The 27917-nt window shown below is 41.2% G+C and overlaps 1 protein-coding gene across 2 annotated transcripts in view; it reads left to right on the top strand.

Annotated features, from left to right (window-relative positions):
- BPTF (bromodomain PHD finger transcription factor) overlaps positions 1 to 27917 on the top strand; it is a 3500764-nt gene that overhangs the window by 1542042 nt on the left and 1930805 nt on the right. For both annotated transcript variants that reach the window (XM_044085088.1, XM_044085087.1), the window contains one exon: positions 20305 to 20434. In XM_044085088.1, the coding sequence (XP_043941023.1) occupies positions 20305 to 20434 (130 nt within the window). The remainder of the gene's footprint in view (positions 1 to 20304; positions 20435 to 27917) is intronic.

The following is a 27917-nucleotide window of genomic DNA, read 5'->3' as shown; positions in this document are numbered from 1 at the left end:
GGTAGCGGCTCACTTGAGACTACACGGATTCTAGGTGTTTCCTTACTTAGACTGGCTCATCTCTGTCCCGACCAGGCATCAACTCATCATGGCAAGAGAAAAAGTAATCCAGATTTGTGTGCAGTTAGGAATAACTATAAATTTTGAAAAAGTCACATCTTCAGCCATTTCAAACTATAGAGTTCAAAAGAGCGCTACTTAGCACAAGGAACAACAGTAGCCTCCCTTCCTCTTTCCTGTGTTCAAACTTTTAAGATCACAAATAAACAAGATACTTTACAATACCCCTCTGTCAGCTCACCTAGTCCTACAAGCACTGGGATCGATGGTGGCAGAGCAGTGCCCCTTGTTCTGCTGGCCAGATTTCACATGAGGATTGTTCAGTGGATGTTGGCATCTCAGTGGTCAGTACCTCAGCTACCTTTATCTACTCCAATACAAATCACCAACTCATGCAAGAAAGATCTGAAGTGGTGGACCCATTAGGAAATGCTGCTTCAGGGCCATTTATTTGTCCCTTAGCCCAAGGCCGTAGTGACCACGGATCCTTCCTAACTGGAGTGGAAGGGAGATCATTACCTGGGAAAGACATACCAAGGCATGCGGTCTCGCAAAAAGGCCAATTTGCATATCAGTGTTCTGGAGTTGAGACTATTGCTTTTAGCATTGCAGACTTTTCAGATGCTCTCCCATTGGGAACGATTACAATACAGACAGACAATATGTCAGTGGCTTGGTACATCAACAAACAAGGAGGAACCAAATCATACCCCCTATGTTGAGAAGCACTAAGGGTGTGGCAGTAGGCAGTCTCTTCCAACCGTTTTCTCTTGGCAACACACATTCTGGGAAAGACCAACATGCTAGAAGACAAATTGAGCAGGTGCATTCTGTTACCTCACAAGTGGTCCCTCAACCAGTAGTGGAAATTATTTTCCACAAATAGGACCAGCCTTGCTGTGATCTTTTTGCATCTCCCCTAAACAAGTGCAGCAGCTACTTTGCCCTCACCCCCCACAGGGGGAGTTACTGAAGGATACTCTTCCTCACAATTGCTCCCCCCAGGTTACTGTATGCATATCCACTGATTCCTCCGATATCAAAGTTCCTTCAGAGAGCTGCCAGGTTGAAGAACAAGGTCTTTCCCATTGCACCCTTTTGGCTTTGACAAACTTGGTTTCCCTTCCTGTGGCCACATTAGATCCACAATCCTGGGTTGATCGATCAATCTCCAAAACTGCTGTCTCACCTGACAGAAATGATTCATCTGGACCTTCCAAAGCTCAAGTTGACAGCTTGGCTTCTCCATTTCCATTAATAGCCAGGCAACCTATGCTGTCTTCCCCTGTTTGCCGAATTCTGTTATCTTCCTTCAACCCATCTACAAGAAAAACTTGTGTTAGCAAATGGAAAAGATTTGTGCACTGGGCACTTCAAAATAATGTGGACCCCTTTTCTGCACCAGTTCACACTATCCTGGAGTTCTTGTCATTACTTTTTCATCAAGAGGCCAGTTCTTCCATAGTAAAGGTTCAGTTAGCAGTGATTTCCAATTTCCATGTTGGTCTTGATGGCTCTTCCCTTGCTTCACATAAACTATGCAAGACCTTTCTTTGAGGAACACTTCTGTTGAGACCCCCAGTTAAAGATTCTTCTCCACCTTGGGACTTAACTCTTTTACTGCAAGCTGTGGTCCTTCCGCCCTTCAAACCTGCAAATACTTGCGACCTAAAATTTCTGTCTTGGAAGACTTTATTTTTGGTGGCCATTACCTTTGCCAGACGAATTTCAGAAATTCAGGCTTTGTCAGTGAAACCTTCATACCTAAGTTTTCATAAGGATAGAGTTACATTGCCAACGAATGCGTCTTTTTTTGCCCAAAGTTGTATCAGAATCCAACATTAATCAGTCTACCATTTTTTCCCTAAATTATACAAAGGCAAATATTTGTTTGCATTCAAAAGATGAATATAGGCAATTGCGTTTCTATTTATACAGAGCAAAAGAGTTCAGAAATTCAGATCAGTTGTTAGCTTTGCTGAAAGGAAATTGTGCAAGCCAGTGTCTAGAATTTCCCTGGCCAAATGACCTACTAATTGCATTTTCTTCATTTACAGTAAGTTGAACTTGCCTTTAACTAAGCAACTGCATGCTCACCCAACAAAATTGATAGCAGCTTCCTCAGCCTTTCATTCAAGGGCCTTCATGGATGACATTTGTACAGCAGCAACTTGGGCTTCACCTCACACCTTCATCTCTCATTACAAACTGGACTTGGTTTCTAGAAGTAGGGCATCATTTGGCTCAGTGGTGCTTAGGAATATCCTTCCTTGAGGCCACCCTGGGATTCCAGTAGTTGAGGACAGAATGAAAACTGACAACATCAAATAAAGAAGTTATGGACTTATCATAACGTTCCATCTGTGTTGTCCATTTTCATTTTACCTCAACTCCCCACTCACCAATCCCCAACGGATATTTTCTGGAAGATGGAGTGGATAGAGTGAGTTTTTTGAGGTCTTCCCCTTGCATTCTATGGTTCCAGATATAGTTTTGTGCTACCCTTATCTGCTACAATACTGCTTAATATTTTTTCCATAAGAGTTAAGTTTTTTATTCTTTTGCTGTAGTCTGTAAACAAGATCTGAGGTAATAGGGGTTGGAGCATTCTGGGTGAGGGAGAAGCTTGAGGGTTCAAGGTTGCCACAAGCTTTTACAGTGGCCGAGTCAGATCCAAGGGCTTGGATCTGAACCCATCAGTTGTGGAAGAATGAAAATGGCAGCACAGATAGAATGTTATGGTAAGTACATAACTTTTTTTTTATGTATGCACAACACCACAGGAGTGTGAGCTTAAATACAGGCCACTTTGCAGTTAAATGTGCATCTTGAATTTGTAAAATGTGCATACTTTCACTGAAGATCAAACTAGTAGCTATTGCAGTGGAATTGCCATACAGCAGGAAAGAGTAGTAGAAATTTCAGAAAAGTATCCCCGAAGCCCCAAGATGATGTTTTTCTGCAGTATTCATTAGCATACTGTTGCAATATTGCTGACAGCTAAGTATCTCGCCAAGTGCATCATACAACCAGCCAGACTACAAAAGCTTGGACATGTTCTTTTCACTCCATACGTCCATCATATGACCTGTGCAAGAAACTCTGTGCTGGTTCATAAGGGATGCGTGAGAGCAAAAATCCTCAGAACTTTCTTGCTGCCAGTCCATGAAGAAAGACTATGCATATACCACTGTTAGCCTTAAAGCCTGTGCCAGTTTCATTAGTTCTTTTTACTTTTGTCAGAAAATTATTCAATTTTATGTCATCTAAGAGAGGGAAATACGACTATTGTAGTCACATCTCTTAAAAGAATGGCCATACCAAGTGCTTGTTTTGTGTAGAACATGAACATAATTTTAAGGAGTGGTCTATCTGTAAATCCTTTGTCACTATTGGAAGTCATTTAGCTTTACTAAACATTTTTCATGAGACTAAAAGGCTTAAAGAATCCGAGAGAGAGGGAGAGGAGGGATGGCCTCAGAGTCATTGCTCTCTGGTGTCCCTCATCCACAGTGTAAAAAAAAAAAAAGCTTTACAAAGCCTTAGGAGACTATATTTTCTGGTATTCAGAAGGAACTGGATGTTTGTGTCAAGGCATATGATGAGCTGCCAATTACTTGACCACTACCACTGTTGAGACTCTTCCGAAGGCCAGTAAGGCATAGGGGTTAGGCACATCCCAGCTGACTGATCATATCAGAGGGAAGGCTGTGAAGTGGGAAGCACTGTCTGGTTATTTATGAAGGACCAGATGGTAAACCACAGATTCTCATTCAAGGGGATGCACTGTCTCCCCTTAATGAACTACATCACAAGTGTGTACATCTCTCTTCATTGCTGCAGATCCTCCAGAGAGAAGAAACCAAACAGTAAATTTGATGTTCATCGTGTTTCACTGTTGCAGTCATTACAATTGGGTTATCCTGCTGGCAGGCTACCCACAGTCGGCCTGAATTCCAAAGTCTAGGTCCGGCGTCGTTTGCTGTCGCCTCCTCCCTGATGTCAGTGCGCCAGGGGTATAAAAGATGCAGCCGATGCCATTTTCTTCAGTCTTTCTTGCCGCGCGGTGCCCGAAGCAAAAGCAGTTCGCAAGTGCCGGTCGGCCGACTCCTGAAATTTTCAAATTCGAATTTCAGATCCGAAGTCTTCATTAAAGCTAAGTACCCCGTTGGGGAAACTTTTTTCTTGCTCCAGACCGATGTCAGAAAAAGTTAATAATTGTATTTCTTGTGGGAAGCAAATACCTCATAAGGATTTTCACTCTTACTGTATTCCTTGCCTAGGCCCTGATCACAACGTTGCTAGTTGTCGGTTTTGTGCTAGATTTAATCAACGCACTATTAAGTGTCGGTGCGATTTTGCATTTCATTACTTTGGCAGAAGATTCAATTATATAATGCCGTCGGAACAGCCGACTACTGGAGTTTATAAAAAGCGCAAAGAAAAAGAAAAGGACAGGCATCCGAGGTCCAAAACCGACGACGAGGCTCCCGCTAAGCCTGTCGCCGGTTCTCAGTGAGGCGTTTTCGCAGCCCCTGACGCCCACTACCTCAGAGCCACAGGCCGCTTCCGACTCCCACGTGGAGCCGACCAGGCCGCTGGAAACTCAAGGTATTGGACACTCGGAAACTATTACCTCAGATGGGTCCGGAGCCGCTGAGCAGGCACCGGCTGCTGAGGGTGTTTTCAGGCCTACACAGTTATATGTGAAACCTACTTCAGCTTCAAAGGCAAAGACTAAAGCAGTTCTAAAGACAAAGAAACAAGTACAGCATTCTCCTGGACAGGCCACCATGCCTAAAAAACAGATGCTTAAAATGGCCGAAGACCTAATTACTTTGATCAGGGGTTCCCATCCCCCTCCTGATAAGAGGCCTAGGCAAGAGATAGAATACAAATCTTCAGACCAGGTTTCCATTTCCTCTGATTCCTCTTCCGAACAGGAATATTCTATTCCTCCCTATGAGGATTCTGATGCTGAAGAATCTATCCCTTTAGCCTCTCCTCCTGAGGATTATTCTTTTGGGGAGACTCTGCATACTATGAGGGAGCATTTCCACTAGGAGAGCCAAGATTACTCAGAATCCAAGAAAAGGCTCAGAGGCTTCTTTTTATTACCTCAGCACAGGCCCCTTGCTATCCCACCTGTTTTAGACATTGTAGATGATGTATTTTCAGAGTCCAGTCTATCTCCAGACTCTTTACCCCCAGCCCCTGTTAAGCCAGACAGATACTACAGGGTTCCTGATTCACATAAATTTCTTTATAAAAACCCTGCTGCTGACCCAGAAACCATCTCTCAGGGTCCCAAAGAGGTCAAGGCTTCCAGTGCAAAAAACCCTATCCACTCTGATAGGAATTCTAGGGCCCTGAACAGATGGGGGAAAAAGATTTATACTTCTGCTACCTTGGCTGTAAGAGCTTTAAATTGCCAATTTCATATGCTTAAATAGCAGCAATATCTTATGTCACTGCTTAAACAGAAAATGTTAACAAATTCAGAATGTGCAGAAAACAAAGAAATGCAGGATTTATTGCATGCAGCTGAACAAGTAGGAAGGCATACTTTGCAATGTGGTTTTGATTCTCTAGAGGCCTCCTACAGGGCCGCAGTTACGGGTTCTGTCATTAGGAGGCATGTTTGGTTAAAAGAACAGAATCTGCCTGATCATGTCAAAGCAAAACTATTAGATGCTCCATTACAGCATGATGCTTTGTTTGGTGTTAAAGCAGAAGAGGTGTTGAAGAAAATGGAGGACAAAGCTAAATTTATGCAAACAGTCAAGGATTTCTTGCAGGTACAACCTCCCAGATTTAGCAGGAACTGGCCTACAAAGAATTGGTCCTTTCCAGTGTCAGACAGGCCACAAAGAGGCAGATACATCCCAGGCTGTGTACTACATGAACTACAAAATGAACTGTCACCCCACCTAACTGTCATGTTTAATCATAGCCTCACCTCAGGCTTCGTGCCCACTGAGTGGCGCACAGCTACAGTTATCCCGCTCCACAAGGGAGGATCCACCTTGGATCCCGGGAACTACCGTCCCATCAGTCTGACAAGCCTGATCTGCAAGGGCATGGAACGCATTATCATGGAACTTATAAACAAAGACATTGGCAACCTCCAGACACTGGACCCCACCCAGTTTGGGTTTGTGAAGGGCCGATCTTGTCTCCTGAATCTGATTGACTTCTTTGAATCGGTCTCCAGAGCTGTGGACGAGGGTAAGGAGGTCCACACAGCCTATCTAGACCTTGCCAAGGCCTTCGACACCATCCCCCACTCTGGAATCATAGATAAACGTAGTAAGCTGGGCATAAATCCCTACGTCACTCGATGGGTTGCTAACTGGCTTACTGACAGAACTCAGACTGTAAAAGTAGCCAACTCCAAATCCAGCTCCAGACAAGTGGTGTACCTCAGGGTTCAGTCCTGGGACCACTCTTGTTTGGCATCTACTTCTCTGAAGTACAGGCCAACACTAAGGGACTCTGGCTAACAAAGTTTGCAGATGACTGTAAACTGGGAGCCATTATTGAATCCCCAAATGATGTGGATATTCTACAAAAAGGCCTTACAGAAACAGATGCCTGGTGCCAGAGCCATGGGCTCAAGCTTAATGCCAAGAAATGTATTGTCATCCCCTTTGGAAAAAAACATGTACCCATGAACTACCACATAGGTGGCAGGACACTAAACATCAAAAGTGTGATGAGAGACTTAGGGACACAAGTGGACAGTGGTCTCACTTTTGATAACCATATCGCCACAACAGTCAGGAAATCCTTCTACGTGGCACACCTCATCACTAAGGGCTTTTCATCCAGAAAAAAGGAGGTCATTGTCCCACTGTACTCATCCCTCATTAGACCCATTATAGAGTATAATGCCCCATTTGGTATGTAGCTCACAAGACATCTGCAACAGCTGGAAAGGCCACAGAAATACCTCACTAAAAGAAACACAGCCAAAAGCAGATGCCATATGCTGACTGTCTAAAGAAAACTCCAGCTATACTCCTTCATATCGTCTACTCAGAGGCGATCTCTGCTTAACATACAAGGCCATGTCAAACCCTGAGCTGTTGGACATGCTCCACTTAAAGAAATCCCAATCCCTCATAGTCACACGCTCCAGGGATCTAAACTTTATCATCACAATGAACAAAACTTGCTGGAGGGATAGGTTCCTGACCCAGAGACTCCCCATACTCTGGAATAGACTGCCCATACATGTCAAGCAGAGCACTTCATTGGCCCTCTTCAAAAGGAACCTTGATGATTGGATGGGAGATAGGAAATTCACCCCGGGGATCATATCAGTCGCCCTGCTAGACAGGGACCCAGAGAAGTAAATATTGTGGGAAAAAATTTCCAGGCAATTGTTATGGCTAGGCTTGCATAGGCCTTAGGGCCGATAGCCTAGTACCAACCTATGAACCTATACAGACGCCCCAGAGGCAGATCACAGCCGCAAGGCTCATACAGGCCTAAACAATGGGGTGCTTCTAACTCCAAAAGCGGAGAGGAAAAATCACAGCCATACAGGAAACCGTCTCAATGACTTTCCCCTGCCAGCACCAAGCACTTATCTTCTGGCGGCCCCTTTGGGGGGAAAACTAGCACTTTTTTCACAAAATTGGCACAAGATCACCCAGGTCAAATGGGTCCTAAATATCGTATCACAAGGCTACAGGTTCCACTTTCACACCCTGCCAAGGCCAAACGGTATGCCAGATCTACCACGCAATCAATGGGCAGAGGCACAAAAACAAGTTTCATCCTTCATGGACATGAGAGCTATTCAGTTGGTACCACAGCAAGAGCAGGGACTAGGATTCTACTCAAGGCTATTCTTGGTGCCCAGAAAGGACAAAGCCTGGAGACCAATACTGGACCTGTCTATCCTAAACACATTTCTGGATATCCCAAAATTCAAAATGTTAACACTGCAGCAGCTTCTGCCCATGCTGGGCAAGAGGGCTTGGCTTGTGGCTTTAGACCTAAAAGAGGCATTACCTGCATGTCCCAGTCAGACAATCATGCAGAAGATACCTCAGATTTATAGCTGGCTCAATGCATTACCAATTCTCTGCAATGCCCTTTGGCTTATCTACTGCGCCCAGGGTCTTCACAAAATGCCTGGCACCAGTGATTGCTTTTTGCAGACAAAGAGGAATACATATATATCCTTACTTGGATGACTGCCTTATTCAAGCAGAGAACAAGGACATTCTACTACAGCATCTGGCGTTTGTAAAAATATTACTAACAGGTCTAGGGTACTTATTTCAAAATGTTGGCAACAAAGACCCAGTTATCTGCAAGAAAAATTCTGCAGGCTTAGGGCTTCATGGCATCCTGCAGTCTGCTAATTCCATATGCAAGACTGCATATGAGGAAACTTCAATGGTATCTAAAAAGTGTTTGCACTCAGCATTGCCACAGCCTGGAAACAATAATTACCCTCATTCCCTGCCTGCAACAGGAGTTTCGATGGTGGGCAAAAGCCTGTCACCACAACACGGGACAGCCATTCACTTACCCCACAGCCAAGCAGACATTGACAACAGATGCATCAGATTATGCCTGGGGGGCCCATATGGCAGGAAGATGGTCCGCAAGTCAAATGCATCTACATATCAATCAAAAAGAGATGCTAGCTGTTCAGAACACCCTGACAGCCTTCAAAGATCTACTTCATCCAGGACAACTATTGATAAGGAAGGACAATACTACAGTTATGTGGTACATAAACAAGCAGGGAGGCACACATCCCTACCTCCTCTGCAGGCTAGCCATGAACTTGTGGGACACAGCATTGACTTACCAAGTACATCTGCAAGCACAATTCCTGCCAGGAAGGACAAATACTCTGGCAGACGAACTAAGCAGAAACCTAATGGATCCCCACGAGTGGAAATTGGATCCACAAGTCTTCACCATGATAACAAGGAACTGGGGATGCCCGGACATAGACCTATTTGCCTCTCCTCACAACTACCAACTACAGAAATTCTGCACAAGGACTTATCACAAGCAAGCATGGAAAGTGGATGCTCTGTCTTTCAGCTGGAAAGACCTAACAGTATATGCCTTTCCTCCTCTCCCTCTCCTCCCCAAGGTACTCCTCAAGGTCAGACAAGAGAAACCAAAAATGATACTGATTGCCCCAGACTGGCCCCGCCAGCACTGGTACCCAATTCTAAAGAGCTTGTCTCAATGTCCAGCTTGGACTTTACCTCATATTCCACACTTATTGACCCAACAAGACAGTCAAATACTGCACAGCCAAATCAGGACCTTAAACCTGGCAGCATGGCGGATAATGTAGCCAGTCAAGGCACACCTCTCTCTAAAGCAGTGATGGATGTTATTTTGGAGGCCAGGAGGCCTAGCACCAGAAAATCTTATGCAGAAAAATGGAAGAGATTCTGTGCTTGTAACCAGGCACAAGGTTTTGACACGATTGTTCCAAATATTCCTCAGATTTTGCAATACTTAACTGAGATGCTTGATAAAGGCCTTTCTTTTTCATCAATTAAAATTCATGCCTCTGCCATTTCAGCTCATTACAATACAGAACCACCTATTTTTTCTCATCCATTACTAAGGCAGTACCTCAGAGGGGCCAAAAACATAAGACCCCCAAGGAGAGCACCAATACCTGCATGGGACCTCAACTATGTCTTGGAAAAACTCACACTGCCTCCGTTTGAACCAGCCTCTGCAGCTGATATTAAATTCCTATCCTGGAAAACAGCTCTGCTCCTAGCAATAACCTCTGCTAAACGAGTCTCAGAGTTACAGGCACTCATGGCTGTGGAACATTTTATTTTCCATCCTGACAGGGTTTCTCTGTGCACAAACCCTATATTTATGCCTAAAGTAGTGTCCAGTGTGGTCCTTAACCAAACAATTCATTTGCCTACCTTTTATCCAAACCCACAGAATAAGGGTGAGCGAATTCTGCATTCTTTGGACATTTGGACGCTTCTACTTGGACAGAACCAAAGCTTTCAGAAAGACCGAACAACTTCTAGTGGCATATTCTGCAGGATCACAAGGAAAGCCTATCTCAAAGCAGACTATTTCAAAGTGGATAGGTCATTGCATTAGTTTCTGCTATTCACAACATGGCAAATGAGTGCCTAAGGGCATTAGGCCACATTCAACCAGAGCAGCAGCCACTTCAGCAGCCTTCCTCAGAGGAGTACCAGCCAAAGACATCTTAGAGGCTGCAGCTTGGAGTTCAGGGCATACTTTTACAAAGCACTATCATTTACCTCTCTACTCTAAATCCAGGGCAGGATTTGCCACTGCAGTTCTGCAGGGCCTGATAGCCTCTCCTAATCCTACTTAGCACCAGCCTCCCAACCTTAGCTTTGGGATTCAACCCAATTGTAATGACTGCAACAGTGAAACACGATGAACACAGTACAGTTGTGTACCTACCATAAATGTAGATGTTCGAGTGTATTCACTGTTGCAGTCCACCATCCCCCTTTTTCCCTTACTGGGACTTATCTGTACTTCTCTATTCTCTACAACCTATGTGGTGTATTTGCTTGTAGATGAAGGAAAAGTTGTTTTTTGTGCATGCATGCTTATTGGCATAATTTAGCCTACCATTTTAGGGGCACCTGACATCTGGGGCAAGAAAAACTGAAGAAATTGGCGTTGGCTGCATCTTTTATACCCCTGGCGCACTGACGTCAGGGAGGAGGCGACAGCAACCGACACCGGACCTAGACTTTGGAATTCAGGCCGACTGCAGGTAGCCTGCCAGCAGGATAACCAAATTGTAATGACTGCAACAGTGAATACACTCTAACATCTACATTTATGGTAGGTACACAACTGTACTTTTCCTGTCCAGTGATTCTTTATTCTTCTCTGCAACAGTAGTGGTACACCTATTTCCAGAGACCTTTTAAAACCTTATTATCTCTGAAGGCACCTTAGTTTTTCCTTTACTCCCCTTATTTCACTCCTTAGAAAGGGAAGAGACACTCCTGTTTTGAAAGTGAGGAATCGTCAGATTCTGTTTTTGGCTTTTTCCAGATTAATTCTCCTACAGAATTTTAGTGTTTGGCTTTTTCCGGATTAAATCTCCTACAGGATTTGAGTCAGACAAAGTTGTGGTGCATTGGTTAACTGAAGTTGTGGAACACTGGTTATGTGTTTAGCATTTATTTGTCTAAATATCCACTGACATGGGTTCAAATCCTACTTCCACATATATGATATATTCAAAGATGTGGAATGGATCGATAGTTCTGCATATGTATGCTGCTGCTGATAGGACATATGGATCAGCTCTTCAGATACGTTCTTTATAACCTATAAGCAGAGTTTTTTCCTAACCCAGTTTAAGCACAGCTTGGACCAATTAATGGGTAATTGGAAATTCACCCATGGTCTGGCACCTATGTGTCTGATGGACAGTGACAGTCACTAAACCACCCCCTTTATAAATCAGATTTGTGGGTCACATTTGGATTGCATGGTTAGGCTTTTAAGAGCCCTAGTGATCATTAGCCTAGTATACAGCTGTGAACTTGTGTCTCCTGATTATAATTTGGAAGAATTATCTTTTGGTGACACTGTTTTGAAAGTAATGCAACATTTCAGTTGGGAAGGGAAACAAGATTCATACATTTAAAAAAGATAATACGAGTTATTGAATTTGGACATCTCTAAATCTTCAGTTCATCCTGTGTGACATGCCTTGCAAGATTCCTTTTTGCCTGCATCTCTAGCACCTGAGTCCCAGTCAGCTGCTGCTCCTAAAAGATTTTACAAATGCCAAATTCACACACATAACCGTATACGAATCCCTTCTCTGACTCAACCTTGATAGTGGAATCTACTAAGGCCTGCATATTTTGCTGTCTGCTAATGCTCTACAAAATGGTAAAGACAGTAGGGCAGTAAATGGGTACATCAAGAATGTGCACACCTCTGTCACTCTTCCTTTTCATGCTGTAAATTGCCAAATCCATCCGTCTAAACACTTGACTATTTTTGATGTCTTGAATAACATTATTTATGACGTCACTGACTCTAAGAATGCTTTACAGAATATGTTCAATCCAGCTACACAAATAAGGAATACATTCATGAAATGTGGCTGCAGTGCTGTTCATGCCTGTTTCAGAGCAGCTGCTACTGAATCTGTTCTTGGAAGGTATGCCTGGCTTTGTCATCAGTCCTTGTCAGATAAGGCTAAGCTTTTGGATGTTAGTCTCAGCAAGGACAATCTGTAGGACCAGCCACTTCTGAAATTGTCCAAAAAGTGCAAGAAAATGAGAATTATACAAGATTTCAAACGGTGTTTTCTCTTCCCCATACAAACTGTCCCTCCAAACCATGTCCATTTTTCCATAAAATCCAGAAATCCCAGCAGAAAGGAAAGAAATTATCTTAGAAAAATTGGTAACAAAAGCTCTACCTTAAAATTACCTCCTCCTCCTGACCCACTTCCCCTCACCTCAGCCAACCCTCTGTCATTCTTACAAGAAGATTTTCTCAGTGCCTTCACCTTTGAAGAATGATAACTTCAAACACCTAGGGTACTGAACATCATTCAGAATGGGTACAGCATTATCTAGAATTCCCGTCTGGTTCCCTCTGGCATCTCGCAATTTACTCCCAAGCCAAAACCACCTGCTTCTTCCTATCTTACTAGAGTTATTCCATTTGTGGATGATAGAATGAGTCCATGCTTAATAAAAAGGAAAAGGCTTTTATTCCAGGCTGTTTCTTGTATCAAGAAAATAAGGAACACAGAGACCCATTTTGGACTTATTCACCATAAATACGTTTCTAAAAATCCCAGAATTCAAGATATTATCTCGCCAAAGCTTACTTTAATTTTTCTACAGGCTTATTTGGTTATTTGTGCATCTGAAGGATACTTATACTCACATTCCTATCCATCCAAATCACTGAAAGTTCATAAGATGTTGTGCTTTGGGTATTTGCAGAATAAGGGGAATTTGACAGAAAAGAAAGAGAAACAACTGCAGAGTGCTAAAGGAAAAATAAGGGAGTATTTGGATAATATGCATGAGTTTAGAAAGGCTGCTGTTGAGCACCTATTTCTTGATAAGTTTCTGTAGCGGTTTTAGAGAAATTTTATGAAAATTTGTATAAAGCATATGAGTATGGAAACCCATAAATATTTCTATATGTGCTTTTATTGAAGACTTATGCCAAGGTTAGGGGAAGGTGAGGCTGAACAATTACCAGCTAAGATAGGAAGCGATATTAGAAAAATGGTGATTGTGTAGTCAATCAGCAGGGAAGTCTCTAGGAACAGACAGTATTCACATGGAAGTGTAGAAGAGGGAAAAGTGCTAAAGATGTGGAAAGTTTTTTTAAGTGTTTTAAAAAGGGTGAGGAGACAACAGCATCTTGGAAAAAAGCTGTGGAGGAGGTATTACTAAAAGAGGGTAAAGACCTTTCAGAACCAGCTTCATCTTGACCCATTTCAGTAGAGCAATAATAATCTAGAGGGGGCCGAATGTAAGAAAACACTACTGTTGTTGCATCTTGATGCAGTGAAAACATTCAGTAGAGTCAGCTGGGATTTTGTGTGGGATAATGAAAACATTTGCATTACCTGACGGAAGATAGCAGCAATTAGAAGGATATATGAAGAGTCAGAAGTAGGAATTAAGTTGAAAGAGTTCCTCTCCACCAAGTTAAGAAATAAACAAGGCAGGGATATCCTTTTCTCCTTTATTTGCTTTATATTTAGAGTAATTGGCAAAGAAAATGAGGAATTCACAAATTCAAGAATATAATTGTAATGGCAGTCAAGAAAAGTTAGATTTATTTGCAGGTAATATTATTTTTTATTTAATAAACCCAGAAAAGAGCATTTTGGTGCTCTGGAATATTTTGAGACCGTTTCAAATCTTTTCAGGATAAATAAATTAATGAAGATAAAACAGTGGCTTTAGCAGTAATCTATGTACCTGTGCATGAGTTGGTTCAGCAGTACCCATATTGATGGAGATGTGTTAAGATGAGGTATTTAGGTTTATGGTTTAAAAAATATTCTGATATGACAACTAAAGATGTATGGGAAGAGTAAACAAAAGATAATGCAAAAACTGAAAAACTGTAAGTACTTGATTTAAGGTATGGAGAGGAAACTACAAGTAGAGAAAACATTTTTAGTTCTTTTAGTTTTATATACTGTATAGGCATATTTTTATTAATCATGAAAGCCGTTGTGGATATTTAATAGAGTTGAAGGAATTTATGTAGCTGGAGGTGAAGGCAAGAATTAATTGTGATAAATTGATCCTCCCCATAGAACATGGTGGTTTAAAATTGCCTGATTTGCATGGATAATTTAGAGATATGCAGTTAAGGCTCATATCTGTAATGTAAACAAAAGGTTATAAATCAGTGTGGAAAGGCTTGATGATGAAAAAGGAGAAGTATGAGAAATACGGAGAGAGTAGGATTTTGGATGCAGATCCTTAGGTAAATAATAGAAACTGTACAGAATATTATATTTGTAAAGTTGCAAAAAGTATTCCAAGAACTAAGCTGACATGAGAATTTTGCCATTAGGGATGACTGCAAATGAGTTTATAGGAAATGGGCAAAAGGAGGCTGGAATTTGTTGGAGAAATTGGCAAAGGAAGCAAGATATTGGGAGCAAATAACTAGAGGGGGAAACGTAATAGAGTGGAATGAAGCCAAGCAGAAGTTTGAATTGCAGGATTGAAACTGTCTTCCCTGCAAGGGATTGATGATAGAGTCTAGGCAAAGAGAAAAGTAAAGGAGAGTGCTAAGTGAAAGAAAAGCTGTGCTAGAGTTTTTGGTCAAGCCTAGAACAGAAACTACCATTAAAAAGGGGACAATTTGTAGGGTATTCAGAATATTGCATGATAACTATAAGAATCAGTCAGATGAGGTTAGAAAAGATTGGGAAGAAGGACTGAAAGGCACTTTCCAAAGGAACAATGGAAGACCATCTATATGCTTCTCAAGTATACAACAAAGTTCAGAATGATTTCTATTTGGAAGGGTTCACATAAGTATTTTTATACTCTAATGTAGGCTTCAGGGAATTTTTGTCTGGTAGATAGGAAATACTGGAGATGTGATGGAAAAGAGACAACTGAGCATGTTTTTCAGATTGTAGCAGGTTGGCAGTTTTAAAAAATTATGTGAAGAGTACTTTGTCAGAAATGTTGCCAAGCAAATGACTGTAACCAAGGAAATTATTCTTTTGAGCTAGAACATAGGATCTCAGTTGAAGTTAATAGAAAATCTAAAACCTAAACCAACTGTAATTGAAGTACTGAATGTTGGAAAGAATGTAAAAGAACTAATGGTGCTATCTTTAGAAAACAGAGAGAGCAGATTACATAGAAATAAATGGAATCTGTGGAAATACATGCAAAATTGTATTCAAGAGGAGGAGTGATGTTTGAGTGTAGGTAGGAATTGAGCAAATTCATGTAGTGTTGGGGAGAATAATTGTTAAAAAGGAAGAATATATATGTAACGTATAATGCATGAATTCCAAATGTTAATATGATTAGTTTTCTGTTTTCTATGTCATAAGTGATAATTTAGTAAAGGTGTTTAAAAAAATGGAAGATGTGCTTTGTGGTATAATTTTCAATTTTCTGCCTTGCAGCTTGGTCTTTCTATAGCTCCAAGAGTGATACTTCCTGCATGATGGCTTTTCTCCCTTGGGGAAAAGAGTTTCGGCCTTGTACTTTTGTCCCCCTGAAATCTGGAAATGACCTCTGCAAGAGATATTCTGAGAGTGCTGGTGTACATGGCATTGACAATACAGATTATTCTCTTTACCAGACTTTATATGAGGAAGTCAAGTTTGGGCACAACATTACCATACCATACCTTTTGTGAATAAAAAGCTCCATTTGTGGGTAAACCAGTTAACAACACTGTTCAGGTGTTCCCGTTCTTCCCTTTCTAGTTCCTTCTCTCCACAAAAAAAAATCTCAACAGATGCTTTGCACCTAGCTGACAGAGCTTCTTTAAATGTTTATGAAAGTTGACAGGTTCAGGCAATAAATGTAAAGGAAATGAAAACCTTCATCTTTGCTTTACAGACTCGCCATCATCTCTGCTCCACAAAAACTTTGCAAGTCCTTACAGATAATACCACAGTCATGCTTTAATTAAGTAAGCAAGGAGGGTATGAAGTCTTAGCATCTTTGAAGGCTGACCATGGCAGTTTGGGGCATTGCTTTTTGCCACAATATCTTTCTCCAAGCAACTTAGATTCCAAGAGAGATGAAGTCAATGTCAGATCCAAGACAGATCCTCATGAATGGATGCTGAACAGAGATGTCTTCCTCCACAATGTCAATAAGATTGGAACTTCCCAGATAGCTCTCTGTCTCCATTATGAACACACAGTTCAAACTCTTCTGTTAGAGAGTTCTGTGCTTGGAAACATTGGAAATGGACCCCTTATCATTCTCTTGGAAAAGGAAATTAATGTATGCCTTCCCTCCTTTTCCACTCATTCAAGAGGTCCTTTGAAGATTCAGAAGGGCAGTCCATAAATGTTGCTGGTGACTCCCTTTTTGGCCCAGACAGCGTTATAAGATTAATGCTTTCTTTAGAGCTAGAGCTAGTTTTCCCATATTATTTCTGCAGTGGATACTGGGCCAAACTTCATACATCAAAACTCCTCTCGGTCAACATAAAAGCTTTGTTAATCTTCCCAGTTGTCAACAATACTGCTGCAGAGATCTAATGAAGAACATAAAACAATTTAAGAACTTGGCATGACAGTTGCTGATTGAATTGATTTTCTTTTGCAGTACATGCACCTTCCCTCCTTACCCATTTTTCATTACAGTCTTCCTTTGGCAGAGCTGGACGCTTGTGTACTCTGTCCCTTCTTTATTTCTGTATATCTGAGACCCTTTTCCTGGAGTACTAACATCAGACAAATACTTCCATGTGGCAAGAAATCTCTGAGGATTTTTGCACCTGTAAATTCCTTATGTACTAGCACATAGTCTCGTGAATAAGTTGTAGGGTGGGGAGGCAAACATTTGACAAAATTAACAGAATATTGATGATCCATATGGAAGCAGAATGTATGAAAATACCATTGTTGTTGGTAGGCCTTGATGTAGAGAAAGCATTTGACCAGAGTAAGCTGGGAATTTATGAGCAGAGCAATGGAAGCTTTTGTATTTCCTGAAAAAAATAATAAGGTTGATTAGGAGGATATATGAGGGATCGGAGGTGAAAATTAAAGTGGGTGTGATCCTCTCCGATAATTTCTGGTTGAGCAGAGGAACTAGTCAGGGGTGTCCTCTTTCCCCTTTGTTATTTGCATTATATTTAGTACCACTGGCAAAGAAAATAAGGGACTTAGAAATTCAAGGATATAATTGGTATGGTAGTCAAGAAAAGTTGGCTCTATTTGAAGATGATAGTATTTTATACCTGAAAAAAAACAGAGAGAGACTTTACACTGTTGTGGAATATTTTGAGACAGTTTCAGATCTTTTCGGGATACAAAATTAATAAAGCTAAAGCAAGGGGAATAGCTGTAAATTATGTACCCACACACAAATTGATTCAGCAATATCTGCTTTTATGGGGACATGACAAAATTAAGTATTTAGGGGTACAGATTAAAAATGATTCTGGTGTGGCAGGTAAGGATGTGCGGGAAGAGACTAAAATGATGATACAAAAACTGAGAAAATGGAAGTTTTGTTATATGGATACTAAGATACTAGCAGTCAGAATGTTTTTAGTCCATTTAGTCTTATACACAGGTGAGACACATTTCTATCAACCAGAGGAGAAGTTGTGGATAGCAATTAATAAAGAGCTGAAGGACTTTATCTGGGAGGGGAAGATGGCAAGAGTCAAGTGGGATTAGCTGATTCTTCTGGTAGAACAGGGCAGATTGGGATTACCCAGTTTGAAGGGGTAGTTCAGAGGTACACGTTTAAGGCTCCAATATATATAGCACAAGCAAAAAACTGTAATTCAAAGTGGAAAGGGATGATGTTGAGACAAGGGGGAAGCTCAAGAAACAAGACGAGACTGAGATTTTGGATGCAGGCCTTTAAGAAGAAGAATAAAATAATCATAAAGAATATTACATCCATAAAGTAGCAGAAAGTATTCTAAGAACTAAGCCAAGACGGCAAGGGAGAAATGAGATTCTGTTGATGTGGATGACTACAATTACGGATATAGGTAATAGGGGGCTGAAATTTATTGGAGAAACTGGCAATGGAACCAATGTATTGGGAGCAAGTAACTAGAGAGGGAAAGGTAATAGAATGGGAAGCGGCCAAGAATTTATTTGGACTGCAGGTTAGAGATTCCCTTGATTGCTATCAGAGTATAGGTAAAGAGAAAGAAATAGGGGGGTCCTAAATGAAAGACCAGCACTGGTAGAATTTTTAGTAGAATCTAGAAATGGCCCTAGGGGTGAGTGCGTGCCTTCTGTGGAAGGTTGGGCGCCGGGCTGGCAATTCGACACTGTAAAACTCCACTGCCAATCATGAGCGGACAGGTGATCCACTGTGGCGACCCCTAACCGGGAACAGCCAAAAGAAGTAGTAGTAGAGCATATAAAATATTGCATGATAAGTGTAAGAATCATTCAGAGGAGCTTAGAAAGGATTGAGAAGAGAGATTGGATAACAGTAGGATTTTTGCTTGGAAATGTTTACATAGCTATTTTTATACCCCGCGTAGACTCTAGAGAAGTTTTCCTCAGGTAGACAGCAAATGTTGGAGATGTGACAGGGAAGAAAGAGGTACTTGGGACCATATTTTCTGGGAGTGCGATGGGTTGACGGACTTTAAGGTTTCCCTGTGGGATGCACTGTTGGAGATGCTGGGTGGACGTATTAGCGTGACAAGGGAGATGATTTTTTTAGGTGTGATACAGAATCAGAATTGTCTAGACATGGTAAGGCAATGCTTTGTCTGATGATGGCAGCTGCCAAAAAAAGCAATTACTAGAAAATGGAAATCAGTGACTAAAGCAACTGTACTAGAAGTAGCGAATATAGTAACAGGTAAAACAACTGGAACTGAGATCATTAGAAAAGGGTAGGTGCAAACTACATAGGAAAAAATGGGAATTGTGGGAACATTGCACAGAAGGGAGGAATGAGGTTTAAAAGAAGACAGGAATTAAATGAGCTATGTAATGTTTGACTGAAAATGATTGGGTAGATTATAAGTGATGTATAATATTTGCATCTGGGAGTGTGTCAGTATGGTTTGTGATGTAAAATGCTTGCAACTACGATTGTCTGTGATTTATTTTCATTTATATAAATGTGTGATTGCTTATATTGTAAGTGATGGTTTAATGAAGATGTTTCTTGTTGAAAAAAAGGGGCAGGAATTGAATAAGTTATGTAATTTTGGTTAGGTTATATGATTTATAGCAATATATGTGAAGTATAATATTTTTAATGTTAATTTCTTAATACAGATTGAATCATTTTGTATAAATGTAAATTTGCCTATGTAACAAGTGATGATTCAATAAAAGTGTTTAAAAAAATGGGATAGGTTGTAGGTCAGATTGTGTGATATGAGAGGAAGGTGCCCAATCTTTTATAAACTTGCAGGATGTACAGTATCCTTAGTAGGATATTTCCCAGTAGTCAGCAACAGTGATCTGTTTGAACATCTACCATTATGGTAAGTTCTTGCACAACTGCACTTTTTTTGCCTTTTGCAGTTTGTGTCTTCTAGCTTTGAGAGACAAGGAATGAAGGATAAATTTGTATCCAGGAAACCTGTAAGTCTGTGAATGGGGGAGGGGGGTGTCTTGCTGGTCATAAGGGATCAGGAGCCAAAAAATATTAAAAAAAATGTTTAGTACCAGCTTTGTATATTATGAAGTACATGCTAATGTCCTTCTCTCTTTAAGACCACTGTTAGGACTTTTGTACTACTCTTTCTGTGTAACAGCCCACTGTGATCCTTTGCTGTTGTCTTGAATACTTTCTGGTTGTTCTTTTCATAAATACATCTCTGACTCGGTTTCTTTATTTGGATCGTGTGTGTGTGTGTGTATTTGTGTATGTACAGATAGGTATATGTACATATGGCTATATAAAACATGAAATACTTGTACACATGTAGACTTGTTTAGTATATCCTATCAGAGCTAGTTTAATTTTTTAAACTATCATGGAGGTACTCTAGAAGATAAATCTTTGTTTTCGCTAGGTTGCTTAGGATGACAGCATTTGAAAGAGAAGAAAAAGAGAAAGTCAAGAAGAGAGAGAGAAAACAGGAAGAGGAAGAAACCATGCAGCAGGCCACTTGGGTGAAGTACACATTTCCAATAAAACATCAGGTAATTACAGATGTGTAGCAGTACTTTCATAAGGAAAATGCCTTAAAACATTACTTCCTTGCAAATTGCCCTTAATTGATTTTCATAAAGCAAGTTTGGTTGTATACTGTGTAGGAATTATTGCTGCAGTATAATTCCTTATTCATGGGAATTGTCCACAAGCATCTCTCAACATTCTCGTCTTACTTCAAGATATTTTAACCATCCCCAATGCAGGACTGGTCTCCTTCCCTAGTCTGAGACAAGTTTTGACTTGTGGCTAAAAATGTTGAGCAGCCGATTCAGTTTTTAACCCCCCCCCCCTTTACTCCCAAGGAGTGATCAGTCGTCACTCCATCTGCCTTTTTGTCCTTTCCAGGCAACTTTCAAAATGATAAGTAGGTCTTGGGAGTCTTGTTATTAATAGCAAGGTTGAAATGTGAGCATTTATTTCAATATGTGTAATATTTAAATTTTGATGTATTAGAATGTTTTGTTTTGAGTTCCATTACATTTGCAGAACTTTACTTAAAAATTTTGCCTGCAGGAGACAAATCATACCAAAAAATTCTGTCGTCTTAGTCCTTTTTATCTTGGTGAGTAGTGCTACAGTTCTGATTTTGAACACTGCTTAGCCAGGAAATTGTACTATAGGATGGACAGAAACTCGAATGAGCATGTCTAATACAACATACTAATAACCTTGGCCCTGACACGTGATGCTTCAGTGGAGAGAGGGATCTTTCTATGTTAAGCTATTTTAAAAAAAAAGACAAAAACAAAAAAAAAATCTTCTAGTAAGCAGAATGTGTGAGGGGTTGGTGACTCTGGCACTACTCAGAGAGAGAGATGTTGGTTTGTACACCTCAGGTCTTGTGGCCTGTAACTTGTGTCCCTGCTTAGCCATACTCCTTCGGAGGCATACTGTCAGACTAGCTAACATACAGTCACGGGCCTTGGGTAAAGTAATCATGTCCTGCAAACCAAACACCAGTTTCCATTGGCCTGCACCATCTGAGGGATTCTCCTTGAGGGTATTCCTAGCATGCTGACAGGGAAGAATCACCGTCTTTTAAGCTCCCTGACTTTTCTTAGTAGCAGGATGAGTTGCCTCCTGATCATAATTGTACCATTCATTGTTGCAGTATTGACTCTTGGAATCCTTGCCTGCTAAAGCCTGATGGTTGGCTTGACTTTCACATGGTCATCACGTCATTGGTGTTATAAAGGGACATCCGCCATTACCATCTTCAGAGCTGTCTTATTGTAGTTCATTGAAGAGCACAATTCTTCAGCTCTGTTTCAGTCTGTTGGTTTGGCCGGTTTCTAGGGATGTAGAAAATTGCTCCAGTGGGGGAAAATTTCTTATTACTCTTTTATGTTTTAATGTGCTTTGTTACTGTAAGTTATAGATATGTTTCTAAAATAAGTAATTCTTTTAGATGGGGGAAACATACCCTCACAATAAGTTCCATAATTTTTTTTTTGGTAGCCTGGTTTGGAGCCATGTGTCCAGTTGTTTCTGGTGTGTGTCATTTTAGAAGGAGCTTAAAGTGCAGGTTAGAATCTTTCCAGAAGTATTTGTGTGGGAAGAGGGTGCAGATCTCTTGTCAGTCTGCCATCTTTCTCTCTAGCTTATCTTCCTTCCACCAGGGACAAAAGAAAAACACTCGAGTAATATTTAAGAGAATAAAGTTCAGAAGGCTGACACTGCATCAGAATATGATAGGTCCCCCTAGGCTGGAAGACACTGATTTTTGGTGAGGACCCCTTAAAGCTCCAGTATCCAGCATCTGTCGTAGCTGAAACCTCTGGTGTGATCCCTTTGTAGGTCACCGTGCTGTCCTCCTTGGAGCATGTCCTCACTCCCTGAAACTCTGTTGCTGTGAATTGATATGACCATTCCAAGTTCTTCTCCATTCAGTACCTGTGTGGTCATCAGTGCAAGGGAGGGCAGTATATCCATGTTGTTAGTGCATGAGATCAAATGAGAATGGTTTCAGTAGTCCACTTGTGAACCAAGGGTAGACCAAACACAAAAATATGGGCTAAAAACACTCAAACCAAAATGGATGACAAGTAGCTTTTCTCAGCATGAACTTGAGTTAGGCCTTCCCTCTGTCAGACTACTTCCACAGGATCTGTTCATGTTGGCTAAGAACTTAATGGTGTTTCTGAAGTCCAGCCAGTAGGTTCATAGATAAGTACTAGGCTAGCTGCCCTTGCTGGTCATTTAAAGCCTAGCCTGTTTCCCATTTTGTGCTCAAAATAACCTATTTCATTTGATATAGATTGGTTTTACCCATCCCATATTCAATAATTATGTATTACTCTTAAGAATAACTGGGATCACACCATAGATAATTTGAGGGGACCCATTCATGGGATAAAGCATTTAAGATTTGCCTGTGTCCATGAGTAGTTCAGGGAGTAGTCTTGGGGTAAATTTTCTGTTTTCCATCCATATATTTAAGTTGTGCTTGAATATGAACAGGAATGAACTGTGTTTGTTTTATGTGGATAAGGGAGTCTGTTCCAGAACAGCGATATCCTCTGTGAAATGTAGCTGTCCCTCCAAACCGTTCTGTGAATGTGGCAGATGATGTTTAGATCCATAGACCGAGTATTGATTTCCTGTGTCCTGTCTGTGAGCCAGTTGGCAATCCAGTAGGTGAAAGTGGGGGTTATTCCCAGTTTATTTGATTTTTCTACTGTGCCTGAGTGGGTAGTTGTCAAAAGTTTGGCCAGGTTGAGGTATGTGGTGGGTACTGCTTTTTCTTCAGTTACTGCTTTAGTGACCTTTTCAAAAAAATCCACCAGGTTGAGTATGCATGACTTACCCTTGATGAATCCAAACAGAGACAGGTCCAGTGTTTAGAGCTTCCCTGTGTACTGATTGATTAGTTCCATGATAAGTCTTTCCATGGCTTTTCATGTAAAAATGATCAGACTTATGGTTCTTTAATTACCTGGGTCTGTGGAAGGACCTCCCTTATGCAGGAGGATGTGCAATTATAAGGATCTTTCAGTGCCAGGGTACCCTTTTTCCAAAAAGGAGATGGGAGTGTTATCTTTAGGGGGCTTTGCATATCTCAGACTTAGCAGTGAAAGAATTGACATTTGCTGACCAAATGTCTCCTTTCTGTTATCGAGTCAGATGCCGTAAGCACCCTGTTGTCTTCTTTACTTCCAGAATACATCTCATTTGCAGATATCCATCACAAAATTAAGGCGGTCTTTAAATAGGAGGCCAGTGCATTCTGCGAAGCACAGATTAGGTGCAGGAATTTTCTGACTGAGACCAAATATTTGATATACCTCCACTCTCTAAGTCCTGGACAATACATTTAGTAGTACATTCCAGCACCCTGCCCTTACAAAGACCATTTCTTTAGGGTCTGTTTCTCCTACAAACACCTAAATAAGAATCCTGTGGCTTGATCCAGCATTGGGTGTCTTCGATCCCAGCAGATGAACTAATGTGACTGTATCCTGGGAGACCATTTTTTTCATTAAAAGGTTGAGCTGAATCAGCTGGTTTGAAAAGAAAACTTGAAACTTGAACTTCAACTGCTCAGGCTTTTGGTGCCATCAGTTGTGAACCTCAGAGTACCTCCTTTTACCCAGCTGAGACAAAAGGCAGAGGGGATTGAGGATAAGCCCCCCCCCCCCAAAAAAAAGGAGATTCATTTTGGACCCCTTTCAGAGACTGTCTTTAAGAAACACAGGAGGAAGTAGGAGGAAAACTGCATTCAGTCGAGGATAGTTTCCATTCCTCTGCTCCTAGGTCTGTTACAAAGTACACCACAAAGTGGAATAAGGACATATCACAAAAGGGAAAGAAAGGCCACTGTGAGCAAAAATGGCAACTGGATTAGAGATGTAAGTCTTGGGGCCCATAGGGCTACGACCCTCCTATAGCCATGACTCCATTAAGCTAACTCCTCTTCCCAGCCCACCTGCACTCTTCACCTGTCTTGCCCTGCCATAATCCCACTTTAAAGAGAGGAGGCAGATGAGCCTTTTCTGTGAAACACAGAGAGGCCATCATTACATAGAACCTGTCTATCCTGAAAATGTTAAAGCAGGTGTCCAGACTGTGTTTGTAAAGAAAACCAACATTTTCAATCATTCCACAGATTCCTAAGGATCCACCTCCTCCTCCCACCCCCTACTAAAAGATTTGCTAGCCCAGGGGATGTATAAAGGTGGTAAAAAATAAGATGATGGAATGGGATTTTTATTCTAGACTGCTCCCAGTCCCAAGTAAAGGAGGAACATGGAAGTCCATTTTTTATATTTCCAGTTTGAATAGTTCTAGTGTTCAAAATGCTGAACTTGCATATTTCTACCTTTACTCCTTCCATCTTTCATTCTCATCCTGGACTTTGATATCTACCTTCACATCCCTATAACTAGTGTGGACAGACAGTTTCTTGATTTTGAAACAAAGGATTCACCCTGCCAGAGTGCCTTTTTGTGTCCTTTTCTTTAACCAGGGATTTTAAAGGTACATGGCTACAGTAATTGCCTTTTGCAGTACAAAAGGTGTTCACATTTACCCATAACTGGATGATTGCCTTATCTAGGCAGTGTCCTTGAAGGAGATCCAAGAGGCTTTTGACATTACCTGACCTTTTTCCACTCCCTGGAGCTTTCTTTGAACCTTCCAAAGTCATACCTTGTTCCACTGAGACAAGTTCGGTTCCTAGGGGCACTTCAGGACATTGAACAGCAAAGGTCATTCCTTTTTTTCAGCTAAGATTCTCTTTTTGTATCAATATTTCAGGGCAATCTTAAGAAGAATCAAATTACAGATGGAGAGTTCCTCAAGAGTCTTGGAGATCATGATGTCCTTCCATATGCGCAGTATTCCTTATTTAAGGGATCTCCTACCAAGAATAGCCTAAATCTGGCCAGTATACCATTACATTTAGAGTTTACATACATGCGTTTTGCATCTCATGCATACTTCTCGTGCAGGGAGTAAGGCATAAAGGTGATGTGTGGATGCACACACCCCAGTCCGAACGCTATCATTGAATGTCATTCTGAATGTTGTTCTGTGCTGGTGACCAAGCTGTTTTTAGATAAGCGCCCCTTTGGGGTTCTTTCTTTTCTTCTCTCTCATTTTGTAGTGTTGGTTTACATGTCAACGAGAAAGGGAAAATGTCAGACTGGGAGGCAAATTTCCCATAAAGATGGTCACAAACAGCATTTTCTGTTTGGGTGCTTCTCACAACTGTATGCAGGGTTCCGTTTGCCAGGTGTTTGTCTCCAAGACCCTACGTAGTCTTTTCTCCTCCTTGTCTGTTTGCCTAAAAATACAGTATTTAAAGTTGTTGGCGCAAGATGCTGTTGCAGAGTCTTCCCATCCTTGACAGTCAGCCACCAGCTAAGAAAAAGGCCAAAAAACTCAGGTCTGATTCAGCTGCTGGCCAGCCTCCCCAGACTTCTCTCCGAAGGCTGTTAAAAGCCCTGAGGATTGTCTGGTTGTTGCTTCGGATTCATCTGAAGCAACCCCTGTCAGAGGCCAGCATAGATCTGACATCTTGCACGTCATCAGAGGCTTTTCAGATGTCTGCTCCAGACATTGAAGGGGAACTTCGGCTGATTATTTCTGAGGGACCGAGCAGGATTCCACAGATTCTGGTTTGGGAGGAGATTCATACTATGCTGATAATGTCAGCAGGGGTCTGACCCTCCTAGGATTTTTCATTCAGATGTCCCGCACAAGAAGAAACAAAAAACAAGCACATTTCCCCTGCTGTTAAAGATCCCCAAGTGAATGGCAGGATTTTACTCAAGGGGTTGTTCAGCACTTTAATGACTTTAAAGTTTCCTCAAGGAGTCAGTCTGCCTGCCCCTCCCTAGTCCTCAGCTCCTGTTAAGAGACCTAGGGAGCAAGACTCTTCAGATGAGGATTTGTATTCTGGGGAAGAATCCTTGACATGCTCTTCTCAGATCCCTTCTCCTTTGGACTATGGGTCTGAGGAAGGAGATTCTGTTAGTCCAAATTCTCCTTTACAACAGCTCTCCTTTGAGGTCACTATTTCTCTTATGATGGAATTTTTCAAGTGGGTTTGTTGTCAGATTTCTGATATGTAGAAGAGGTGTTATCACTAGAATTTAAACACTATGCCTCTCTTTAAAAGATGGTGGCATTCATCCAAACCCAGGCCCTATAACTGCTACTACCACTCAACTCCACAACCCCAACCACCATCCAATCCATTCCTTTACTAAACCACTTAACTCACTCTTATTAACCCACCTCAGCATACGCAGCCTTAATAACAAAGTTGCACAACTCCATGCTCTCCTAGAAGTCTACTCCTTTGACATTCTTTGTTTAACAGAAACTTGGTTAAAACCTTCAACTAAAGACAATGAAGTCATCCCACCCGGTTGTAATATTTTACGACTTGACCGTACAACCAAAATAGGTGGCGGTGTAGCTATCCTTTTTAAATCTGGCGTACAGATTACTACCTTCGACTATATGCCACCTCAAGTCTCCAACGCTGAAATTCTTATTACAAAGCTTCAACTTAACAAATTCAAATCCATTTATATTATCTGTACCTATCTTCCGCCTGGTAATAACATTGCCACAATAGAGAATATCCTCTGTTGGCTATCTCAAAATTTGCCTTAAGAAACCATAATCCTTGGTGATTTTAACATTGATTGGAAGTGTTGTAGCAGTAGCAACCCTACAACCCATATAAACCATTTTGGTTTTTCACAAACCATTACCTCCCCTACCAGGATAAACAAGCCTAATAAGAAAGAAAGTACCTTAGATTGGATTCTCATAAATAATCATCTCCAAACATATGAATCTGGTACCCTCCCTGATGATGTAAGTGACAACTCACTAACCTACATCATCAGGCATAAAACCAATCCACCTAACCCAACCATATCTAGGACAATTAGAACCAAGAAAAACTTCAACCCCGATCTCTTCCAAAGGGAACTAAGAGCAAGTAACTGGTCTCCCTTAAAGTACTTCCCACTGGAGGAAGCTGTCGATTACTTTAACTCTAACTTCTTAGCCATACTAGGCCACCATGCCCCAACGCGCTCTATAAGAATGAGAACTAAATCTGCCCCATGGCTTTCAAAAGAAACCAGGCAAAAAATCAAACTCAGAAATAAGTACTGGAACAAATCTCGATCAACTAAAAACCCAGTAGATCAACAAACCTTCAGGGAACTAAGAAACGAAACTAAAAAAGCAGTACTGTCTGACAAAAGAAACTACTGCCTACAGTTCCAACAGACCCACCATAATCAACCACAAAAGTTCTGGGCAAGTATTAATCAGTTATTACACCCAGGTCAATCCATCACACCAAACCCACAAGGCACAGACCAAGAGAATCCCAAGCAGACTGCCAATGCCATTAATACCTATTTCACTGAGGCCATTCAAAACCTTGCCAGTCAGCTATCCACTCAAGACTTACGTATATCCAACTTTATCACTAACCCACCC

Source organism: Protopterus annectens, chromosome 10.part0, assembly GCF_019279795.1.
Source record: "Protopterus annectens isolate FY-2018-M chromosome 10.part0, PAN1.0, whole genome shotgun sequence".
NCBI classification, from domain to species: Eukaryota; Metazoa; Chordata; order Ceratodontiformes; family Protopteridae; genus Protopterus; species Protopterus annectens.
The sequence above is the reverse complement of the archived record's forward strand: the minus strand, read 5'-3'. Positions and strand labels throughout refer to the sequence as shown.